General features: G+C 36.2%; 1 protein-coding gene across 1 annotated transcript in view; it reads left to right on the forward strand.

The window, feature by feature from the left end:
• The window catches only part of IPO5 (importin 5), a 59121-nt gene that overhangs the window by 25326 nt on the left and 10988 nt on the right, over positions 1–22807 (forward strand). The window contains exons 9-23 of the mRNA XM_036456015.2: positions 332–419; positions 2239–2345; positions 6307–6431; positions 6524–6613; positions 6699–6872; positions 9525–9743; positions 12838–12921; positions 14562–14694; positions 14780–14901; positions 15927–16023; positions 17070–17242; positions 18343–18454; positions 18542–18597; positions 19618–19740; positions 20416–20635. Coding sequence (XP_036311908.1) covers positions 332–419; positions 2239–2345; positions 6307–6431; positions 6524–6613; positions 6699–6872; positions 9525–9743; positions 12838–12921; positions 14562–14694; positions 14780–14901; positions 15927–16023; positions 17070–17242; positions 18343–18454; positions 18542–18597; positions 19618–19740; positions 20416–20635 — 1923 coding nt within the window. The remainder of the gene's footprint in view (positions 1–331; positions 420–2238; positions 2346–6306; positions 6432–6523; positions 6614–6698; positions 6873–9524; positions 9744–12837; positions 12922–14561; positions 14695–14779; positions 14902–15926; positions 16024–17069; positions 17243–18342; positions 18455–18541; positions 18598–19617; positions 19741–20415; positions 20636–22807) is intronic.

Genomic DNA, 22807 nt, shown 5'->3' on the forward strand with positions numbered 1-22807 from the left:
ACAGTTTGGGAATGGAAATATTTGAATTTTTTATTATGGAGCTCTCTTCTGGTGAGGAAGGGAGATAATATAGTAGGTTTTGTGAAGTTTGACTTTAATTCTTAATGTACTTCTTAATAAGATTTAAAGTAAATGTGGCCTTCCAAAAAAACAACAACAAACAGTTAAAATTAAAAACAGGTGATGGGCGCACAGGCAAATAATTTTTTTTGTTTCACTCTCTTAGAGGCAAAGTAAATCCTTCATTTTTTACTTAGTGAGATTCTTGTTTGTAAATGATAATATTGACAAAAATAGCCATGTTCTTCGGGTATAAAATTATTTCCTTTAGTTCCTCAGATGTTAGCAATGATGGTTGATCTAGAAGAGGATGAGGACTGGGCAAATGCGGATGAACTAGAAGATGATGATTTTGACAGGTAATCAATCATACACAACAAATAGTGTATAAAGGTTCCTCCTTGAGAATCTAGAGAGCAACATGTGAGACATTGAGAGCTTTAGGCTTATGAGGCCCCCACCTTTCTCCCACTGTATTCCATAATTTGAAGTTAAACTTTTAAGTTTGGAATATGGGACACTTAGGCTTCTTGTATGCATTTCTGCATCTAATTTTGTAAATATTTTAAAGTAGCTATCTTTTCTATCCCAATCTAACTTGAGGCTAGAAAGGAAACGGTGGTGAAATCTGTACACTAGGTGACATAACACTGGAATTGCTATTTTACTTGTGACTTACAAGTCCTCCATGAATATAGATTTCTATGGAAAAGTCAAACAATATCTATATTTACTATTCCAATAGTGATGATGGCCCCTTGCATGTACATGAAATTGCACTTCAGAGATCTGTTAATTTGATTCTTTCAGTAGTCTTATAGGTATATTATAGATACAAAATGGAGAGAAATGGTTTAGTGATTTACTCAATATTGCATAGCCAGTTAATAGACTGGGCTTTAATACCATTTCTCTTAGTCTTCCCAGGGTATCATACTATCTCTGTTTCTTAAAAAGAGCAGAAATTATTCCCAGAAAGACTAGCAGTCAGTATAAGCTATTATAACAATACTAGAAATGAAAGACATTTAACTTATAGATTATATGGTGGCTTCTGTGGCTAACTCCCATTATTAAAAATGACTGAGTTCTGACTTAAAATACTGTGTTGAAGTGTATGAAAGTGGTCCTTCACTGGAAATATCCTAGCAGGGCTGAGGAAAAGATAGGGCTCGGATCTGGTTTCCTTTCCCTGGTTCATTTACTCTCATGTGCTGCTACCTGGCCTGGAATTTGCCCTGCAAAAGGCCCTTGAATTTATATGGTTTATGAAAGCTGTTTTTTCTGGACTAGGTGACTAAGGTTTTCTTATCTATGAGTAAATGGTCATGTATTTATTTTCAAGATCAGTTTAAGTCTAAGAACCTGTTCTAAAGATAATTTGTAGCCTTTTCTTTGTACACATGTGGAGGCCAAAGTAGGTTTATAGTTGTAAGTATCCAAAACAGTTTATTCTACAATATATTACTGTTCATTACTTACTATCTTGTTTTGCATACAAACAACTGCAAATCTATTTTTGTCCACCCTGTATGTTTTATCTTCAGAACAGTTAAAGATTATGCACATGACAAACTCAATGCTAATCTTAGAGTTATAATGCAGGGCAAAGGCTTTTATGCCTGGTTTTCTTCAGTTTTCAGTGAAAACACTGGAATGGGGTTTCATTTTCACATAATTTTTGGCAATGCAATTTATACCCCTTTAAAGGTAAATAAGTTCACAGTGAGGAGAAAATCATATACCGTCTCAGCCCCCTTTCAGTTTCCTATGTTCTGTTCACTGGTCATTTTGAAGGATATTTGTCCAGGAAATAAAAAACACAAGGTTCTCCTAAATGCTTTGCACACATTTCTGCATCTTGAAAGTATCAGAAGCTAATACTTGTTAGCCAGTGTGCATGTAAAGAGAGAGAAAGGAGAAAAAAATCCTTGAAAAATAAAATTTGGACATGGGACTTATTAAACTACAGTGAATCATAAGTTTATTTGCCTCCCATCCCTTTTTTAACTCTAGGGTTTTTAACTCACAATTTACTATATACATTCAAAAGGCTGCTTGACTTACTCTTTTTCTATCCTAGTTTAATAACGATCCATGTTTAGAAATACGTCTGTATAGTGTACTATTATTGTATATCTTGAATATGTTGAGTACATTACATGCTGTTTTGTGCAGCAATGCAGTTGCTGGTGAGAGTGCTTTGGACCGAATGGCTTGTGGACTTGGTGGAAAGCTTGTTTTGCCCATGATCAAGGAACACATTATGCAGATGCTTCAAAATCGTAAGTTCTTTCTTTCAAATGCTAGAATAATGGAAAATTGCTTTCTAAATCAGAAACTTTTTTTAAAAATATATTTTATTGATTTTTTACAGAGAGGAAGGGAGAGAGATAGAGAGCTAGAAAAATCGATGAGAGAGAAACATCGACCAGTTGCCTCTTGCACACCCCCTACCGGGAATGTGCCCGCAACCAATGTACATGCCCTTGACCGGAATCAAACCTGGGACCTTTCAGTCCGCAGACCGACGCTCTATCACTGAGCCAAGTCGGCTTCGATATAAATCAGAAACTCTTAACAAATGCTTAAACTATGTCTAAAAATTAATCTTTGTCTTTTTATATTCTATGTTTAACCTGATTTTTATATTGTGTTAATAAAATTTTATTTAGTAGTCTTTGGGGCCATTCAGTCTTAAGCCAAAGAATATTTTTCCTCACTATTAAAAATAACCCCAGTCTCCTCAGTATTGGCCTAATTCTATAGGAAGAATATGTAAAGTCTAAGGAAAATTTACAGTTTTCTCTTTAGCCAGAAACATCTAGATTTAATTTAACTAAGATGATATTATTTTTACTATTTATAAAACATTTTATTAAAAATTTTATGAGAGATACTTGATTTATATAATCTCCATTCAATATCTTTTATTTTAAAAAAATATCTAGTATTTCTTAATAAATATTTGGTCATATCAATACTAAACATTGTCTACATGTTTTTTGTGGGGATGTTTTGTTTTTTTAATTACAAAGTAAATGTATTTGAATTTTTTTTTTTAATTCAAATATTGAAATGTATTAACTAAAAGTCCCTTACCTTAGGCCGGCACTGGTTTGGCTCAGTGGATAGAGTGTCGGCCTGCGGACTGAAGGGTCCCAGATTCAATTCCGGTCAAGGGCATGTACCTTGGTTGCAGACACATCCCCAGTGGGGAGTGTGCAAGAGGCAGCTGGTCGATGATTCTCTCTCATCGATGATTCTCTCTCATCGATGTTTCTGACTCTCTATCCCTCTCTCTTCCTCTCTGTGAAAAATCAATAAAATATATTTTAAAAAATAATAAGAAGAAGAATAATAAAAATAAAAGTCCCTTACCTTAGATTCAGAGGTGGCCACTGTTAAAAAGTTTCTGAGAGTGTTTTATTTGCCTCTCTTCCTCACCCCCTTTCCGTTTTTGTTTTTCTCTTTATGCATATTGGCAGGGGGCACTTTTGGAATGTGACCATTCCATACAGACTCCTCATACTTACCTTAAGCTTTTGCCGCCCAGTACAGTATATCACCACACAATAGCCTCCCTTATTTACAACAGCACATAGCATCCCACACTTCCCCATTGAACGTTAATATTTTTTGTTTATTAAAATAATGGTGCTGCATACACTTGTACAAAAATAAATCATAATTTGCTTGTATGAATATTTCATATATAGAGTACATTATAGGAGACTTTGAGGGGCAAACTATTGATTCATGATATTAAGGTAGTAAAACAGTTACAATACTAGCCTCAAATGAAATTGAACTATTAAGAACTCTAGCTAGCCCTTAGACTGTTTACCTTACTCCTTCTTATTCTATTAAGATTCTTATTTACCTTGAAAGGCATTGCCCAAACCATGGTCCCTATTTAATAATGTGGTTTTACATTTGGGTCTTGAGTAGTAATTTTTCCCCTTTTTTTTTAACTCCTTGAATTTTTTGTGTTTGGGGTTGGGGTTGGGGTTGTTTTGGGTTAATCCTCACCCGAGGACACTTTTCCATTGACCTTTTAGAGAGAGGGAAAGACAGAAACATGAATGTGAGAAAAACACATCGATTGGTTGCCGCCTGCACACGCCCCAACCAGGGCCAGGTCGGGGAGGATCCCGCAAGCAAGATACTTGTCCTTGACCGGAATGGAACCTGGGACTCTTTGGTTCACAGGTCCGATGCTCTATCCATTGAACCAAACCAGCCAGGGTATAGGGTCTTTCACAAAAGGATAGGGACAGATAGCATCACAAATTCCTCAACCTCTAATTACCGCTAAAAAGAATCTAGCTTTTTCATTTTAAGATGATAGTAAAGCCCAGAGACATTTTGCACAAGGCCAACTAGCCAACAGTGCTTTTCCATTGATTCACACTTTTTGGATTGTTTTGTTGTGGTTTTGTGATTTGCAGTTCAAGAATTTGACTTTTAAAGTCCTGTTACAACTTACTAGCTAGTAAAAAAGGTTTTACTTGTATGGCAATGGACACATTAAGATTTGTTACTGCTGAATGTATGACTTTGAGCTAGTCTTTCATTTTCTTGTGTATAAAACTAGAAAATGATGCTTGCCCTATACCCAGGATTATGGATAGAATCCAAAGCTATATTTAATTTATGTGAAAAGTGCTTTAACGATGGCAAATGGTATATATTTCTTAGTAACATACACTCCTTTTTTCCCCCAAAAAGTTTTGTTGTCTTTGCTTTAGATAATGAACTGCAGAATTTTTTAAATCTTAACATTGAGAGGAGAAAAACCATTTCCAAATCCCCATACCATGCCATCCCATTTGCTCAGCATTCTTTCATACACTGCACAAATGAATGTATGTGTCATATCTCTGAATCAAATATAGATATCTTTCTATATCAGTATTTATTGCATTTCTTTAATTTTAATTAGTAAGTACAGTATGCACAGATTAGTATAAGAAACTGATATTTTAGTTTCCTAGGATTATTATTCCTTACTTGACTCAGTTTTGGTTTACTGGTATATTGAGTAATTAAACACATTAAAGACAAATTTATATGATAAAGTTTTAATACTTAGCATCAATATTAGCAATTTTTCAGAAAATTTTTACAGTAGAATTAATTACAACAGAGTTCATCTTTACATAGGTTTCAGGCTCCCCAAAGTGAAAAATGTAGTATGAAATATTTTAGGATTTTTCTACAATGTGGTTTAACCTTTATGCCAGCAATTCTCAAACTTCTCTAGATGCCTTCCCACTCTTAAAAATTACTGAGATTTTCAGAGTGCTTTTCTTTACGTGTGTTATATCAATTTGTATTTGAAATTAAAACAAATATTAAAAATCTTTATTTAAAAATAATAAGAAACACATTATACATTACCAGAAATAACATTTTTGTGAAGAATGACTCCTCTAAAACAAAACAAACAAAAAAATACTAAAAGAATGTCTGCTATTTCTTAAATACTTTTAGATGCCTTAGCTGAATTTATGTAGACAACTACAATAATTAATAAATAATACAAGTATAAACTGTTATGCATATTCACAACTATATACCTACTTTTGCCTTACCATGTATTTATGTGTACCTTGGTTGTTCTAGAAGGAATTTTTTTTTTTTTTTCTAGAAGGAATTTTAGACATAAGAATCAGGGAAAGTACATATTAGAATAGGATGTGAAGTCTAGTAAAAAAATAACCATTGCTTAGTGAATATTCTGTTAATAAAAAAGCAAATACACATTATTATATTAGAATACAAAATAAACTCATCCATATTCATTTACCATATTACTAAATAAAAGTTCTTTAAAAGTAGCAATGTTTTTCTATTTGGGTTTTTGTTTTTGTTTTTTTCTTTTGGAAATCAACAAATCTGGATTCAGTAAGCAGCAGTGTGTGACAGAAGATCCAGGCATTTATTGCTTATAGTATCAGAGGAAAAGTCTCTTATTTTAAGTAGTTTATAAATACTGATAAACTCTTTGCTTCTATTTTGCCATTTAACCTTTGGCATGCAAATGTTTGTGTGACATAACCACTATTACAATGAAATAATACAGTCAGGAACTTTTTCTATTCAGTTTTTAAATTAATAAACATATAAAAATATTTTATTACTCTTTGTCAGAGTTAAGAAGAACTTTTAATACTTCTGCTAAAATGACATGTTTGTAGTGTCTCATTGCTGTTCTTTTATTTGCATTTTTTTTCTCTCTAGCTGACTGGAAATATCGACATGCAGGATTAATGGCTTTATCTGCCATTGGGGAAGGATGCCACCAGCAAATGGAAGGAATTCTAAATGAGATAGTAAATTTTGTTTTGCTTTTTCTTCAGGATCCTGTAAGTACCAATAACTGTTTGATTCATAATTATTACTGTAGTTTCAAATGGAAATTAGAAAGCCTTTACTAATACCAAGGAGTATATTCCAGCATCCAAGAGTGAGGTATGCAGCCTGTAATGCAGTTGGACAGATGGCTACAGATTTTGCACCTGGTTTCCAAAAGAAATTTCATGAGAAGGTAAGCAACAAGTCCTCAAATGCTCAAACTCTTAAGAAGAGGGGTAGCATTTCAAAATGTATGCTTATGTGATTTCCTTTCACAGGTGATTGCAGCTCTTCTGCAGACCATGGAAGACCAAGGCAATCAGCGAGTGCAGGCCCATGCCGCTGCCGCTCTCATTAACTTTACGGAGGACTGTCCCAAGTCACTGCTTATTCCATATTTGGATAACTTGGTGAAACATCTACATTCCATCATGGTACTTAAACTTCAGGAGGTAAATTTTAAGATCTTCAACCCCCTATTTAGGTGTTAATTTAGATTAATTTGATGGGAACAGGGGGACTTTTCAACATGGCTGTCAAGAATAGAAAGTTGAGTCTGGCCAGTGTTGCTAAGTGGTTGAGCATTGACCCAGGAACCAAGAGGTCACCGGTTCAATTCCTGGTCAGAGCACATGCCTGGATTGCAGCTCAGCTTCCAGTTAGGGGGAGTGCAGGATGCAGTTGATGGATGGTGTTTCTCTTTCATTGATGTTTCTATCTCTCTGTCCCTCTTTATTTTCCTCTAAAAATTAATTTTAAAACATTTTTGTAAGATTATTTAAAAAAAAGAAAAAAAGGATAGAAAGTTGAAAGGACATTATAAGCTTGATCAGAAAATGATCCAGTTTTAGAACTAGGTAAGATATTCCCTAAAGGTTAGGTAAAATCAGTATATGAATTATCTTGAAAACAAGGAAGAGTTATTTTTTAACTCTAATTTAGGTAAATTTGGAAGAAATAATTTATGTTTTTAATTGCTCTAAGGACTCATGATAATATGATTTTAGGAAATTAACAAGGTAGCATTGTGGGACTTAAAAGGGAAGATGACTTAAGGGAAGAAAGAGCATCATGATCATTTTTCAGGGAACTTGGATGGTAATAGTGGAAATTGGGGGGAAAGGTGACTAAAAGACATTTCTCGAGAAAAATGCAGTTTCTTTCTGATAGTTTGAATTTCAAAAGATGAAAGAGAAGGACGTAAACAATGTTGATTTCCTAAACCAGGTCACATAGACATGTGGAAAAGGATTTTATTTATTTGTTTGTTTGTTTTCTTGCTTGCTTTAAGTGTGTTGTTTTTAAAAATAAGACCTGGCCATTCAAAAAGAAGATGGTTTTAGTTATAGGTTAAGTAAGAGGAGCAGCCTACAAACAGTATAATGGTGTTAGTAAGCAGTGTGTGAGAAGAAAGATGCAAATAAGAGAAGCAAAGATTGCCCTAGCCAATTTGGGTCATTAGATAGAGCATCAGCCTGAAGACTGAAGGGTCCTGGGTTTGATTCCAGTCAAAGGTTCGTGCCTTGATTGCAGGTTCCTTGGCCCTGGTCAGGGAGCAGGCAAGAGGCATAACTCTCAATTCCTATACTTTAATATGAATTAGTAACAGACAAGTTCACAAACCACACTCTGCATAGCACTGGTCTAAAGAACAACAGAAGGACACAGGCTGAAGAACAAGATAAGTAAAAAAATAACCAAACCAACAACACATAGCCACAAACAACAGTATCGTGATTACCAGAGGGAAAGGGGATAGTAAATACACAATAAAATATACAGATGCTGTATTAGAGAATTGTATACCTGACCTTTATTAACCAATGTCATCTTAATAAATTTAATATTTAAAAGAGATATAATGTTTCAGAAGGCAAGTCAATTTGTAACAAAAGGTATGTACTATATTGCCGAAACTGGTTTGGCTCAGTGGATAGAACGTTGGTCTGTGGACTGAAGGGTCCCAGATTCAATTCTGGTCAAGGGCATGTACATTGGTTGTGGGCATATCTCCTGTAGGGGGTGTGCAGAAGGCAGCTGGTCGATACTTCTCTCTGATCGATGTTTCTAGCTCTCTATCCCTCTCCATTCTTCTCTTTAAAAAAACCAATAAAATATTTATATATATTTTTTAAAGTATGTACTATATGATACATCCATATGATAGCAGAGTAGGAACATAAGTGTATCTGAAGACAAAGATATAGATCAAGGTTGAAGGCAGATTGCTTGGCTGGTAAAGTCGGGAATAGATCAAACAAATGTGATTTTAGGCTGAAGTGTGAAGAGCAAGAGCAAGAACATCTATATTTCCCTCCCCTTCCTGCAGAGGGGCAACGTGTAAGATACAGACTGAAGGAAGTAGTTGCTAAGATAGGATGAAAAGGAGGATAAATTATGTGAGCAAGAGTTTTATGAAAAGCGGGTAACTTAAGGAAAAAGGACATTCCTTCTTAAACATTAAATATGGCACAGTTACTGAGATACAGAAGAAGAAGGGAATAAATTAACCTCTTAAAGTTGTGCTGGAACCCAATACAAGTGAGGAACTCTCAGAGTGTGTTGTAGTAGATGGGGAGAAGAAAATCTGGGTGTAGTTACTAAAGCAAGTATTTATGTGAATCCAAAAGGAAGTATAATATTACCAGGTGTCAACATAAGCCTAGCTACAAATACCCAGTTAGTATTAATTACTGCGTAGGTCAGAGTATACTGTAGATCTCTGGTTCAGGAGAAAGGATCATCATATCGAAGACTGAAGTGAGTGAAAAAGAGGACACCAGTAGCATCATTAGTGTATCTTCTCAGAAGAATCCAATTAGAAGAAAGAGGATAGGCATTTGATGGCAAATTCGTGCTCGAAGACTTGCTGTAATATGAGATAACACAAAAACGAGTAAGGAGGCCTATAGTAACTGAAGAGAGAGAAATCCACATAAATAGTTCAACAGGGATTCTTAAATTTGCTCTAAAACCTATTACCTTCACTCTGGCTGCTGAAGAGTGGTTTCATCTTGCCATTTCAGAAAAGCATTTGGAAACTTAGAGTATTTCTTCCAATTTCTCATTCACATAATGTATTTTGTATGTCTTTCTTCTCCTAGTTGATTCAGAAAGGCACCAAGCTAGTTTTGGAACAAGTTGTGACATCTATCGCATCAGTTGCAGATACTGCAGAGGAAAAGTTTGTCCCCTACTATGACTTATTTATGCCATCACTAAAGCACATTGTTGAGAATGCAGTTCAAAAGGAACTTAGACTTCTCAGAGGAAAAACTATTGAATGCATCAGTCTCATTGGTCTGGCTGTTGGGAAGGAAAAAGTAAGTGATTTACAGTATGTAGAATTTACTATCGGGTCTAGTAATAATTAATGTCGTTTTTAAACATTTGTTTAAAATCTTGCTTGGCGTTGACTTGTATTGATATAACCTTCAAACACGTGGTATCTACAGAACGTGTGAAGTGCAATTAACAAGTTTTGCTTGAAAAAGTTTGTGTTTGGTTTGGTTTTTGTTGCAAAACTAGGGCTAAGAAGATGGCGGATAAAGACCATATTCGGCACTGCATGCTTTACGAGTTCCAATTAGGAAGAAAAGCAAGTGAGGCTGCAAAAAACATCTGTAGTGCTCTTGGTCAAGATGCATTTAGCACCAGAAAATGCCAGCGTTGGTTTGAGAAAATTCGCGAGGGAAATTTTTCGTTATGACAAGAGTGGTCGAGGCCGTGTGTCCAATTTTTATCAAGAAGCTTTTCAAGCTCTTTTGGCGCAAAATCCTCAAATTACCCAACAAGAGCTTGCGACAACTTTAAATTGTTCACAAAAAACAATTTCCAATCAATTGCGTGCACTTGGCAAAGTCCAAAAGTTTGGAAAATGGATTCCTCATGAGTTGACCAACAACAACCGTAATCAAAGAGTCACAATTTGCAGTTCGCTCCTCTCTTGTCAAAACCGTTTGCCGTTTTTAGAGCAAATTGTTACCGGAGATGAAGAATGGGTGCTGTATGTTAATTTGAAAAGGCGGCCTCAATGGTTGGACAAAAATGAGGCTCCGCAGCCCACGCCAAAACCTGACTTGCATGCGAAAAAAGTGATGTTGTGTGTTTGGTGGAATTTTAAAGGAATTCTTCATTATGAACTTTTACCATCTAACCAAACAAGTGCAGTGTATAGTGCCCAATTGGAAAGGTTAGCCCAAGCTTTAAGAGAAAAAGAACCCGCGCTGATTAATCGGAAGGGCGTAATTCTTCACCACGATAACGCACGACCGCCTACTGCAAGAATCACTGCTGAAAAACTGCGCCAGTTGGAATGGGAAGTTCTCCCTCAACCTGCATATTCTCCTGATACTGCCCCTTCCGATTACCATTTGTTTCGTTCTTTGCAAAACTTTCTTCTTGGAAAAAAATTTAATAATGAAGAATGCCTCAAAAATGCATTGACTGAATTTTTTGCATCAAAATCACAAGAATTTTACAACAGAGGGATTAAAATGCTTCCTGAGCGTTGGGCACAAGTAGTAGAAAACAACGGCAACTATATTGTTGATTAAATTTTGTTGTATTGTTTAAATAAATTCGATTTAAAAAGGTATTAGAAAACAACATTAATTATTACTAGACCTAATATAATTTGTCTATGGAAGCATTGAGGGTGCGAGAGGGTTTTTTCCTTCTGATAAGTGGTTTTCTGGGTGCTTTTTTTTTTTCCTCCCATCAGCTTACCCTCATATTCCCATTTTATATATAAACTAAAGGCCTGGTGGGCAAAATTCGTGCGCTGGACATGGGGGCGTTCCCCTCAGCCTAGCCTGCACCTTCTCTAATCTGGGATCCCTTGGGGGATGTCCCAGGGATCAGGCCTAAACTGGCAGTCAGACATCCCTCTCACAATCCAGGATCACTGGCTCCTAATCACTCGCCTGCCTGTTTGCCCCCAACTGCACCACCACTCCTAGTCTGCCCCCCCCACCCCTTTGCCAGCCTGATTGCCCCTCACTGCTGGCCTGGTTGCCCCTAACTGGCCCCCAACCCCCACCACTGGCCTGGTTGCCCCACGCAGCCTGCAATTCAGTCATTTGGTCATCCCTCATTAATCCCCCTGGCAGTCTGGTCATAGGCAACCAGCCACCTTGTGAGGGTGTGAGGGTTAATTTACATATTACCTCTTTATTATATAGGATAAATTGTTGCCTTCATTTTAAGGTTTTTAATTCAAGTTATACTCTTGAGAACTTCCCCTTATCACATGTACAATCTATCTCTTGGGAGCATGTGGAGTTCAGGATCCATGTTTAGTTTCACTCATTTAAACATTTGCTTGGAAACATTCCAGATGCTTTCCTGTTCACTTAAAAAACAATCAGGTGACCCTAGCTGGTTTGGCTCTGTGAATAGAGTATCAGCCTGCAGACTGAAGGGTACTGGTTGATTCCAGTCAAGGGCACATGCCTGGGTGTCAGGCTCAATCCCCAGTAGGGAGCATACAGGAGGCAGCCAATTGGTGATTCTCATCATTATGTTTCTATCTCTCCCTTCCACTCTGAAATTTATGTGTGTATATATATATATATATATACATACACATACATATACATACATACATACACACACACACACACACACATATATATATATATATATATATATATATATTTTTTTTTTTTTTTTTTTTTTTTTTTTTTTAATCAGATGTCCTAAGAGAGAAATCTTTATATATATAGCTTTTCAGAATATAATTACCAAGGAGCATTGGCCATTGTGTTTTTTCTTCCCAGCCAACAACTCAGAATTGTCAAAGCTAATCCAAAAGACATTCTTCTGTCATCCACCTTTCATGATCTTATTCTCAGAACTACCAACATAGAACCCCTCACTGTGGTCTCTAAAACCAGACTCAATATTAACTTACCTTATAAATTGTTTTCTGTGGGATACCGAGAAGCTAACCCTTAAAACATTTTTATGTTACATACTCTGTATATCTGGCTTTCAAGTATTTTTATATCACTGCCTGTTTATACAATAGAGATTGCCAGAACCACAGTTAAATGAAAATCATATAGGTCTATGGAGCAATCCAAAAATTTTTTTCTGGATTTGGATTACCATTTTACTAGTGGAAATGCATAAGCCATAGACCAGAATTTGATGCCATTAGAAAAAAAAAAAATTTGTATTGCAATTCACTTTGACTTTAGCAGAGAGTATTTTTATAGAAAGAGCACTGTCTGTTGCAATATGGTGAAAATTTTTCAATATCATACTTTTTTATCTGAGGGGATATGACCAATATGGGAAATGTAATAGATCTTTTGGGCAAGTTTTATTATTACACAAGAAACATTAAGTACCTGTCTGATTTGATATTATACAAAAGTCATATTGGTGTTTTTCTTAAATATTTTTTTCTAGTTCATGCAAGATGCATCGGATGTGATGCAGCTATTGTTGAAGACCCAGACAGACTTCAGTGATATGGAAGATGATGATCCTCAGGTAAAGCAGCCTCAATATGTTCCATCCTTAATCCATTTAGGAGTTTCAGCTAGTACAAAGTTAAATGTACTTTTAAAAAAAAAAAAAAAAAAAAAAAAAGCCGAAACCGGTTTGGCTCAGTGGTAGAGCGTCGGTCTGCGGACTGAAAGGTCCAAGGTTCAATTCCGGTCAGGGGCATGTACGTTGGTTGCGGGCATATCCCCGGTAGGGGGTGGGCAGGAGGCAGCTGGTCGGTGTTTCTCTCTCATCGACGTTTCTAGCTCTCTGTCTCTCTTCCTCTCTGTAAAAAATCAATAAAAATATATTTAAAAAAATAAAAAAGGAATAATAGGTTTCCTGAGCAATATCAACCATACGTTTCAGAACCATTCTTCACTGGTTTGACTTCAACTTCTCATAAGTATTCACAATGCCTAACATAAAATAGGCACTTAAATAGTTTTAATTGAATTTTTACTTTTTTCTCAGTTTGCTGTACTTGCTCCTCCTTCTCAACTCTCAGTGTTTTGATGCTCTTGAGACTCTGTCATAGACCCTCTTTTTTTATGCCCTTCGAGCAGTGTCATTCACAATCATGGCCTCGGTTCTGCTTGTGACTTCCAGATCTTTCTCTGAATTTGGGCTTCATTTATGAAAACACGAGGCATCTCTATTTGGATGTCTTCTAGTCCTTTGAATTCCATATAAATTCCCCTCCCCTGTCAAAAGAAAAGAAATGCAGAAACCTAACTATCTTAGAACATGCCATGCTCTCTTCTCTCTGCCTATGACTATTAGTAAACATATTTTTTAACTTAGAAAGAACCCTCCCCCACTCAACCTGGCTAACTCCTGCTTATATTTCACATCCAGTATCAGTTTCAATTGTAGGTACTTAGGACACTTGTAATAATTGTAATTGTTCATCCTAATCTTAATTGTACTTAGAATGCCTAACATAACACAGGCACTCAATAAATAATTGGATTAAATTTTGGCTTTACATAGCCATACTATAATTATTTCCCTTACCCTCAAAATTGTATTTTTGTTTTGTTTTTCTAAATTAGAAGTGGGAAGCAATGTATGTGAGATAGATATATAGATAGATATAGGGGAGTAAGAAATCGCTTTCTGGGTTACAGAGCCTAGATTCTCTATGGGTAAGGAAGTCTATGTAAACACAGTTGTAGAAGAGGCGTCAAATAGACCAGCCACTAACACAGAAAATTACAATACCTACGAGAAAGGGATGTTTTGTTTCTTGGGTGTTAATGTTTAATGGATGGAACACTAGGCAGTAGGGATAGAAAGTCAAAGTGTGTCTGTCTTCAAAAAAAAAAAAAAAATAGTGCCTAGGATTTTAAGTAGGTTTTATTTATATGACTCAGATGACAGTAGGGAAAACTATGTTACTTCTTGAACGTAGGAAAGATAGATATGATCCTGGTCTTTCTGTATTGCTTCACTTTCTGTGACTATATCCCAGTGTAGAGGTTCCCAGTGATGTTGTTATTTCTGAACATTTTAAGTTTATGACCTTAGAAAATGTTTAAAAGCCATGAATGTAAAATAAAACATTATTTCTATGAAATAGGTAATTACTTTGTCTTATTTACCTATTGTTTTTTAAATTAATTTAATTTTCACTTTCTTCCCAGATCTCTTACATGATCTCAGCATGGGCCAGAATGTGCAAAATCCTTGGAAAAGAATTTCAGCAATATCTTCCAGTGGTCATGGGGCCTTTAATGAAAACAGCTTCAATTAAGCCTGAAGTAGCCCTTTTAGATAGTAAGTGTCTTCATGAAGTCAGGAATGGTAAAATTTCTCTTTGTTACTAATTTTAACATGATTTTTTTCTCTCTCTCTGTAATAGCCCAAGACATGGAGAATATGAGTGATGATGATGGTTGGGAGTTTGTGAACCTTGGAGACCAGCAAAGTTTTGGTATTAAAACTGCAGGATTGGAAGAAAAATCAACTGCTTGTCAAATGCTGGTAAGTGATAATGTTTAAACATTATTTAACAATTTCTCATAAAAACATATAAATATATATATATATGGTAGCAATGCTTTTAATAGATGCTAAGAAAACTATTTTGAAGAGCAAGAATATATTCTTTGAAAAATGTAGAAACCTTTTGACCCAACATTTCTACTTCTGGATTTTCATCCTGAAGAAATCGTGTGGATACAACTTTTCATTATCAGTGCTTTTTTTTAATAACAACAACAAAAAAATTAACCTGAGTGCCTATTATTAGGAAGGTGATCAATAATTACAATACTTTGGAGTATTACAAAGCCATGGAAGGCAAGGATTTTTGTGTTTTGTGCTTAGTGTATAAGTAGGTAAGCCAGGAATATTTTTTGAATGAACAGAAATATACTCATAATGTTAAAAATAAAACTGATATCTTTTCAGTTGTGTAAACAAACATGGTAGCAAAATTAAAATGTTCACAATAATTATCTTGTGGTATTAAGGAGTGTGTGTTTAATCTTTGAGTTTTTCTGTTTTATTTTTTTCTTTATGAGCATGTTATAGAGTAGACAGTGAGGTTTAATGTAGTATTTCACTATTAAAATGAATCTTTACAAATTAGCATGGGCCTGTTGCTACAGATTTACAAAATAAATGATATGCTAAAATTAAGTTTAAATATATCACTTAAGAAAAAAAAATTTACCTTTAAATTTACCTTTTTTCTTAAGTGATGTATTTTGTTGATAGTATTTTCATTATAAAAGTGCTGAAACTTGATAAATTTACATGAGACTTTAAAAAAAAGGACCATTCCCGACTTTGAATGACAATATACTATATATACAATAATAATTTCATGGCACTTTCCATTTTACCTTTTTATGTTACAAGACTAATTTGATAGTCATGCATGCATTAAATGTAATTCTAGTTAGGATACAACATTCTCTAGTTCTTAGATTCTGCTGTTTGTGAATAAAAATACCTGTAAACTAATGTGGATCTTGATTTCTTTTCCAATACTTTGGTTTCAGGTTTGCTATGCTAAGGAGTTAAAGGAAGGCTTTGTGGAATATACCGAACAGGTTGTCAAACTGATGGTTCCTTTACTGAAATTTTATTTCCATGATGATATCCTACAATTTTTTATGTAAAACATGTTTAGATTTAGTTAAATTGTAGCTTGTGCAGGTATTATTAATTGAAGGGTACATCATCATTATTGTTTGTGTTTGTACTAACTGTACTTTCAGGTTATAAACTTGGTTCTTTGTTTCACCTGTGCCAAAAACACAAAAAAAGAAAATGTTACCTATCCTCTAGTTGGCAGTCTTTTATGGCCCACTGAAGGATCTTAAGGATGAATATTTTATTATTAGCAAATGTTTACATTGTATATAATTGCTACTTTTCCTAAATGTCTTCTTGTAATGTTAAAAAAGTAAAACCTTTCATAATAAGTTAGAAACTTACTAATCCTTAACTTACTGCAGCACAGAATCCTACATTTCAAATGAAGATAGCACCTTTGGGGAGAAACATCTCTTGGTAAATCTGCATATTAAATGTTTCACTCCTCAACTTAATTAATATATATAAGTGCATTTTTGTTTTGCCTTTTCGCACACACAAAATTTCATAGATGGGTATAAAAAGGGACAACTGAGCCCAGATCTGTCTGCCTCTGGAGTCCTTGGTTGTGGTTCCTCATTTGATATTCTGTGAAGTGTCCTTTACGGAAGAGGCTTTTCCCCAGCAGACACTTCCCATGATGCAAAAGGACAAAACGTTTTTAAGAGGAAGTCTTGAGACCCCATTTTACAAATGGTGTTAGATTGAGAGAAGCAACTTAATCATTGAAAACAGAAAAGGCTAGTATAGGAAGAGACCCCCAAGGGTCCCACTGGTCTTTTCATAGTCATTTTTTATGTTTTTGGTTTACATTGGAGGTTCATTCTTGCTATATTGTAGGTGAGATAAAAGATAGGAGGTATGCCTTATGAGCAGAGAGACTTCCTGCTCACATGTCATATTTAACATGTAAGCTCTTGGATGGCAGTCTTAGATAAATAGAAGTTGCCTACCACTCCTGTTAACTCATGGAGCACTTAATTAAGTAAGCAAAATGATAGAACAGGCTTTTGAGGACAGTGATTATATTTCCTTAACTATAAAACGTGTTCGAGTGGCAGCAGCAGAATCCATGCCTCTGCTCCTGGAATGTGCAAGAGTTCGAGGTCCTGAGTATCTCACACAGATGTGGCATTTTATGTGTGATGCTCTAATCAAGGCTATTGGTACAGAACCAGATTCAGATGTCCTCTCGGAAATAATGCATTCTTTTGCAAAGGTAAATATTTTTTTCTTAAAAATATGTTTAAGGTTGTGTGTTCATTTATTAGTCTTGCTAAATATATTGGGGGATTTTATTGATTTCAAAGGGGAAGGGAGGGAGATAATAGAAACATCAATGATGAGAGTACAATTTATTGACTGCCTACTGTTCACCCCTTACTGGGAATCGAGCCCACAACTCAGGCATGTACCCTGATCAGAATCTAACTGCAACCTCCTGGTTCATAGGTCAACGCTTAACCACTGAACCACACCAGCTGGGCTAAAGTCAAAACCGTTCAGTTCTCTTAATGTTTTATTGTCATTTTGTATTGTGTGTTTTTGTTTGCTTTTGTTTTTTTTAAGAGTAGCGCCTCTGGTATTCCAGGCTTGAGTATCATCTCCAACTCCCATGTAGTCTCCCATATTCCTCTTTTTTCCTCCCTGTTGTTTTTTCTCTCCTTTTTGCTGTTTTTATATCGTCAGTTGGTTTGTTCTAGAAGTTGCTTTTTCTTTTCAGCCTGGTTCTTTTCTCAAAAATTAACTTGCCCTTTGTTTGAGTCTCATTCACTTTTCCATGTTCTTGGTTACCACCATAGCACACAGCTCCACAACTTGCTCCACAGTTTGGTTTAAAAATTCTTCAGCATCTTTGTTTGTCCCCATTTACACTCCTGCACTTTAAAATTTTATTTTTCCAAAGGCCAGATTTTTCTGTAATATCCTTGTCTGCCCATATTCCCTCTGTCTGTAAAAGATGTACCTTTTCTCCACTGCTGTCTTTTAAGGAGTATGTGTGTAATTGAGCTCCTAGAAGTGAGTTGGTCTGTTCCATCTTTGAACCCTTAGCAACCAGCATAATGCCTGGCACTTAAGATGTGCCAAGGACAAGTTTTTAAAATATATATTTTAAATTTTTTTTTCTTTAAATACTGGCATGTTAACAACAACAACAAAAAAAAACCCCACACAGGTGTATCTACTCACTTAATAGTTTCCATGGTACTGAATCATGTTAATTTTTCTCAGATTCTCTGTGATTCTTAATGAAGTTCAACTTTTGACTCTTAAAAATACATAAATCTCATGGGCTTTCTTTGCTCAACCTCATTTTAGTGCATTGAAGTAATGGGAGATGGATGCCTTAATAATGAACACTTCGAAGAATTGGGAGGTATACTGAAAGCTAAACTCGAAGAACATTTTAAAAATCAAGAATTGCGGCAAGGTAAGTTTTTTATGCTTTTATTTTTTAATGTAATACCTGGCCATTTTGACGACCATTTAAAAAGACATTTATTTGGGTGTGTTTTAGTTAAAAGACAAGATGAAGACTATGATGAGCAAGTGGAAGAGTCACTACAAGATGAGGTAAAACGTTAAGAAATTAATTTACATAACCATTTGTATCTGGAAGATTTTTAAATGTTTAAGACTAATTCATCTGACTCGTCATTCTGTTGTAATTATCAGTAATCTTTAGCAGAATACTGCCATATTTCATTCATGTGTGTAGAGAATGAGTAATTTGAAATTAGCTGATTTGTGTTTTGAATGCTGGTTGTGCATTTTGTTGCAATACTTTATACATAAAAGTACTTTGGAGTTCATCTAGTATTTTCTTTTAAATACCTTCTTATCATAACCATTTGTATTTGGTGGTGCTTTCACTATGTTAAAGATACTTGAATGCGATTCAGATGATAAATGACTGCCTAAAGCCACACGCTATTGAAGACCTAGGGCTTAAGGCCAGATTTTTTTGTAACATCAGCTATCTTTCTAATGGACCACAGGATAACGCAGATTTCCTTTTAGTAAATAATGTGCGTGCACTGGTTAATAGAATTCTTCTTCACCTTGTGACTCAGATCTCTCCTCATCAAACCACTTGACACCATCAAACATATTTCAGCTATGTATTTCAAATCCAGAATATGTGGCACGTTGCCATCCTGGAGGACCAGGTCTTCCCACTTCTCTGCAGGGTGCTCACATGCTGCTTACTAAAGTCGACTAGATGTTATAAGTAACTGACCCACCATCCCACTCCAAAATTAGAAACGTTCTTGAAAAGTAAAAAGTAAAATACCTTTGTTTCAGAACTTTGAAATTTTGGGTAATTTTTCAGTCACATATATTTTACTGTGTACCAAGAAAAATCTGAAGTGAGTGCAGTACAATATTTGCAAAACATTTATCTTTCCCTAGATAAGAGGCATGACACCCAATCATTGAGGTAACCTCAGATTCTTGCTATGCTTTTAAGAAAGTGATAAGAAATTTAATTTTCTAAGTTTAATTTTCTATGTTTCTTAGATATTAAAAAGATGATTTTTAATGTTAATAATGGGGGTACTTTTTAATACATATGAGTGTGTTTTGTTTTAGGATGATAATGATGTTTATATTCTGACCAAAGTGTCAGACATTTTACACTCAATATTCAGTAGCTACAAGGAAAAAGTGTTACCATGGTTTGAACAGCTGCTTCCATTAATTGTCAACCTAATTGTAAGTATTGCCTCTCCTTGACAGTTATTTTAGATAGTTGGTTTGGAATTTTTTCATTGCAACATTTGGAAACTTACACTTTGAAATTAAAATGGGTCTTAGAAATCACAGTTTTTCACTGTGCATCTTTAATTTTGTCAAAATTATTGCATTCCCCTGTATATTTGCTCACTCAGTGTGTACTTTAAGTTTGCTAATTGGTCTTTCCATAGTCCAATTAAATTATAATCTAAAGACATACATGTGATTTTAAATTTCAGATTACTAAATTAATAAATGAAAACAAAATGATTACATTTTTTTGCAATGGACCCTACAGAATTCAGTTATGACAACCAGTAATCAGATTTGGGTGATAGCCTCATATATTTCGATTTTTTAAATATAAAGTAAATGCATGTACATTGTTGCCACTGTCAGTTCTTCCTGGTATATGGTAGTGTCACATTGTGGAATTCTGTAACAAATTACACAAGGCTTTTAAACCTTTACTTATTTAAATCTGTATAGTACTTTGAGGATTTTTATTCACAAGAAGTGATTGTTGCTTTTGTCTTTCCTTGCCTATATCAGGAATATTTGTGGAAGCCAATAGCCTATAGTGACTATTTATGTATTTATTTATATTTGTATGCATTTCAATATTCAAAGCTTAAAGGAGTATCTCTTTTGTAGTGTCCACATAGACCATGGCCAGACAGACAATGGGGATTATGCATCTTTGATGATGTTATAGAACACTGTAGTCCTGCCTCATTTAAATATGCAGAATATTTCTTAAGGCCAATGCTCCAATATGTATGTGACAGCAGCCCAGAAGTCAGGCAAGCAGCTGCGTATGGCCTGGGAGTCATGGCACAGTATGGTGGAGATAACTATCGTCCTTTTTGTACAGGTACTGGTGTTTATTTGGTTACACGCATGTCCTTCCAGGCATCCCTTTTGTTTTTACCTCATGCTTCCTCTGTACTCCCAAACATTCTCTACCTATTTCTGTTTTATTTGCTCCATTTTTCAAAAATTTCATCTGTAGCCCTTTATTCTCATAGAAATGTAAATGAAATGTTAATGGAATCAGAACCTCTCCACCTTGATTTTATTTTGGGTTTGGGAGATATATCACAGTTCTAACATGGGACTTTTTAAAATGTCTTTATTAAATTTATTGGGGTCACATTGGTTAATAGCATCATACAGATTTCAAGTGTACTTTTTCCCCCCCCTCCTTTTTTTTTTTTTTTATAATATATTTTATTGATTTTGTTTGTACAGAAAGGAAGGGAGAGAGATAGTTAGAAACATCGATGAGAGATAGACATCGATCAACTGCCTCTTGCATACCCCGTACTGGGGATATGCCTGCAACCAAGGTACGTGCCCTTGACCGGAATTGAACCCGGGACCTTTCAGTTCCCAAGCCAAAGCACTATCCATTGAGCCAAACCGGTCTTGGCTCCCCCCCCTCCTTTTTATTAATCCTCACCTGAGGATTCCAGTGATTTTTTTTTTTTTTTTTAGGGAGAGTGAGAGAGAGAGGAAATGACAGAAACGTCTATGTGAGAGAAACACATCGATTGGTTGCCTCCTGCACGAGCCTTGATCAGGGCCCGGGCTGGACAGGACCCTGCAGCCAAGGTATGTGCCCTGGCCTGGAATTGAACCCAGGACCCTTTGGTTTGCAGGCTGACACGCCCATCCGCTAAGTCAACCCAGGACAAGTGTATATTTCTGTGATACAAGATCTGTATATTGCACTGTGTGCCCACTACCCAAAGTCAATCTTTCTAGACCCCCTTCAACACCTCTTCCTCCCCCCTCCCCCCCCACACACACACCATCCTTTTCCCTTTGGCAACCAACACACTGCTGTTTTTGTCTATGAATTTCAGTTTTATATCCCACATTTGAGTGAAGCTTTTTCTGACTGACTTATTTAGTTTAGTATAATATTCTTAAATTCCACCCATGTTGTCGCAAATGGCAAGTGTTTCATCTTTCCTTATAGCCTAGTAGTATTCCATTATGTATATACTAGAGGCCCGGTGCATGACAATGGGAGTCCCTTCAGCCTGGCCTGTGCTCTTTAGCAGTCCAGGGGCCCTTGGGGGATGTTGGACTGATGAGACTGATGATTTAGGCCTGTGGGCCTAAGGCTCAGTCAGACATCCCTAGTGCTGCCACGTAGGCGGGAGAGGCTCCCACCACCGCCTCTGCATTCACCAGCCATGAGCCTGGCTTGTGACTGAGGCAGCACTCCCCTGTGGGAGCACACTAACCACCAGGGGGTAGCTCCTTCGTTGAGTATCTGCCCCTTGGTGGTCAGTGTGTGTCACAGCGACCAGTCGTTCCACTGTTCGGTTGATTTATTATATAGGACTAGAGGCCCAGTGCATGTATTCATGCATGGGTGGGGTTTGGCCAGCCCACCCTGATGGGGGCCATTGGGGCCAGGCCAGCAGTGGGCTGGAGGGGGGGTGGGGGGGGACATGGGCTGGGCTTGGCCGGCCGAGGGGAGAAACCACAGGAGGTGGGTGGGCCAGCGATTGGGGCCCTTGATTGGCCCAGGCACCGCAGTGCACATCATAGTGACTGGTGGTTCCAGCCGCTTGGCTTTTATATCTATAAATGCACATCTTCATACAATCCTCTATCACAGGACACTTTGGTGGCTCCATGTCTTAGCATAAAGCTGCAATGAACAAAGGGGTGCATATATCTTCACAAATATATGTTTCAAGTTTTTCAGGTATATGCCCAGGAGAGTGATTGCTGAGTCATATGTAACTCTATTCTTAATATTTCCAGGAATCCTTAGACTGTTTTCTATAGTGACTGTACCCGTCTATATTCCCAACAGCAGTGAATGAAGGTTCCCTTTTCTCTACAACCTCTCTAACACTTATTATTGCTTGTCTTATTGATATTAGCCATTCTAACAGGTGTGGGGTAGCAGTAATCTCATTGTAGTTTTGATTTGCATTTTCCTAATTGCTAGTGAAGTTGGGCCATTTATATGTCTTTTTAGGGGGCAGTGTCTCAGTCCTCTGCCCATTTTTTAATTGGGTTG

This window comes from Pipistrellus kuhlii, unplaced genomic scaffold, assembly GCF_014108245.1.
Source record: "Pipistrellus kuhlii isolate mPipKuh1 unplaced genomic scaffold, mPipKuh1.p scaffold_m20_p_3, whole genome shotgun sequence".
Lineage (NCBI taxonomy): Eukaryota > Metazoa > Chordata > Mammalia > Chiroptera > Vespertilionidae > Pipistrellus > Pipistrellus kuhlii.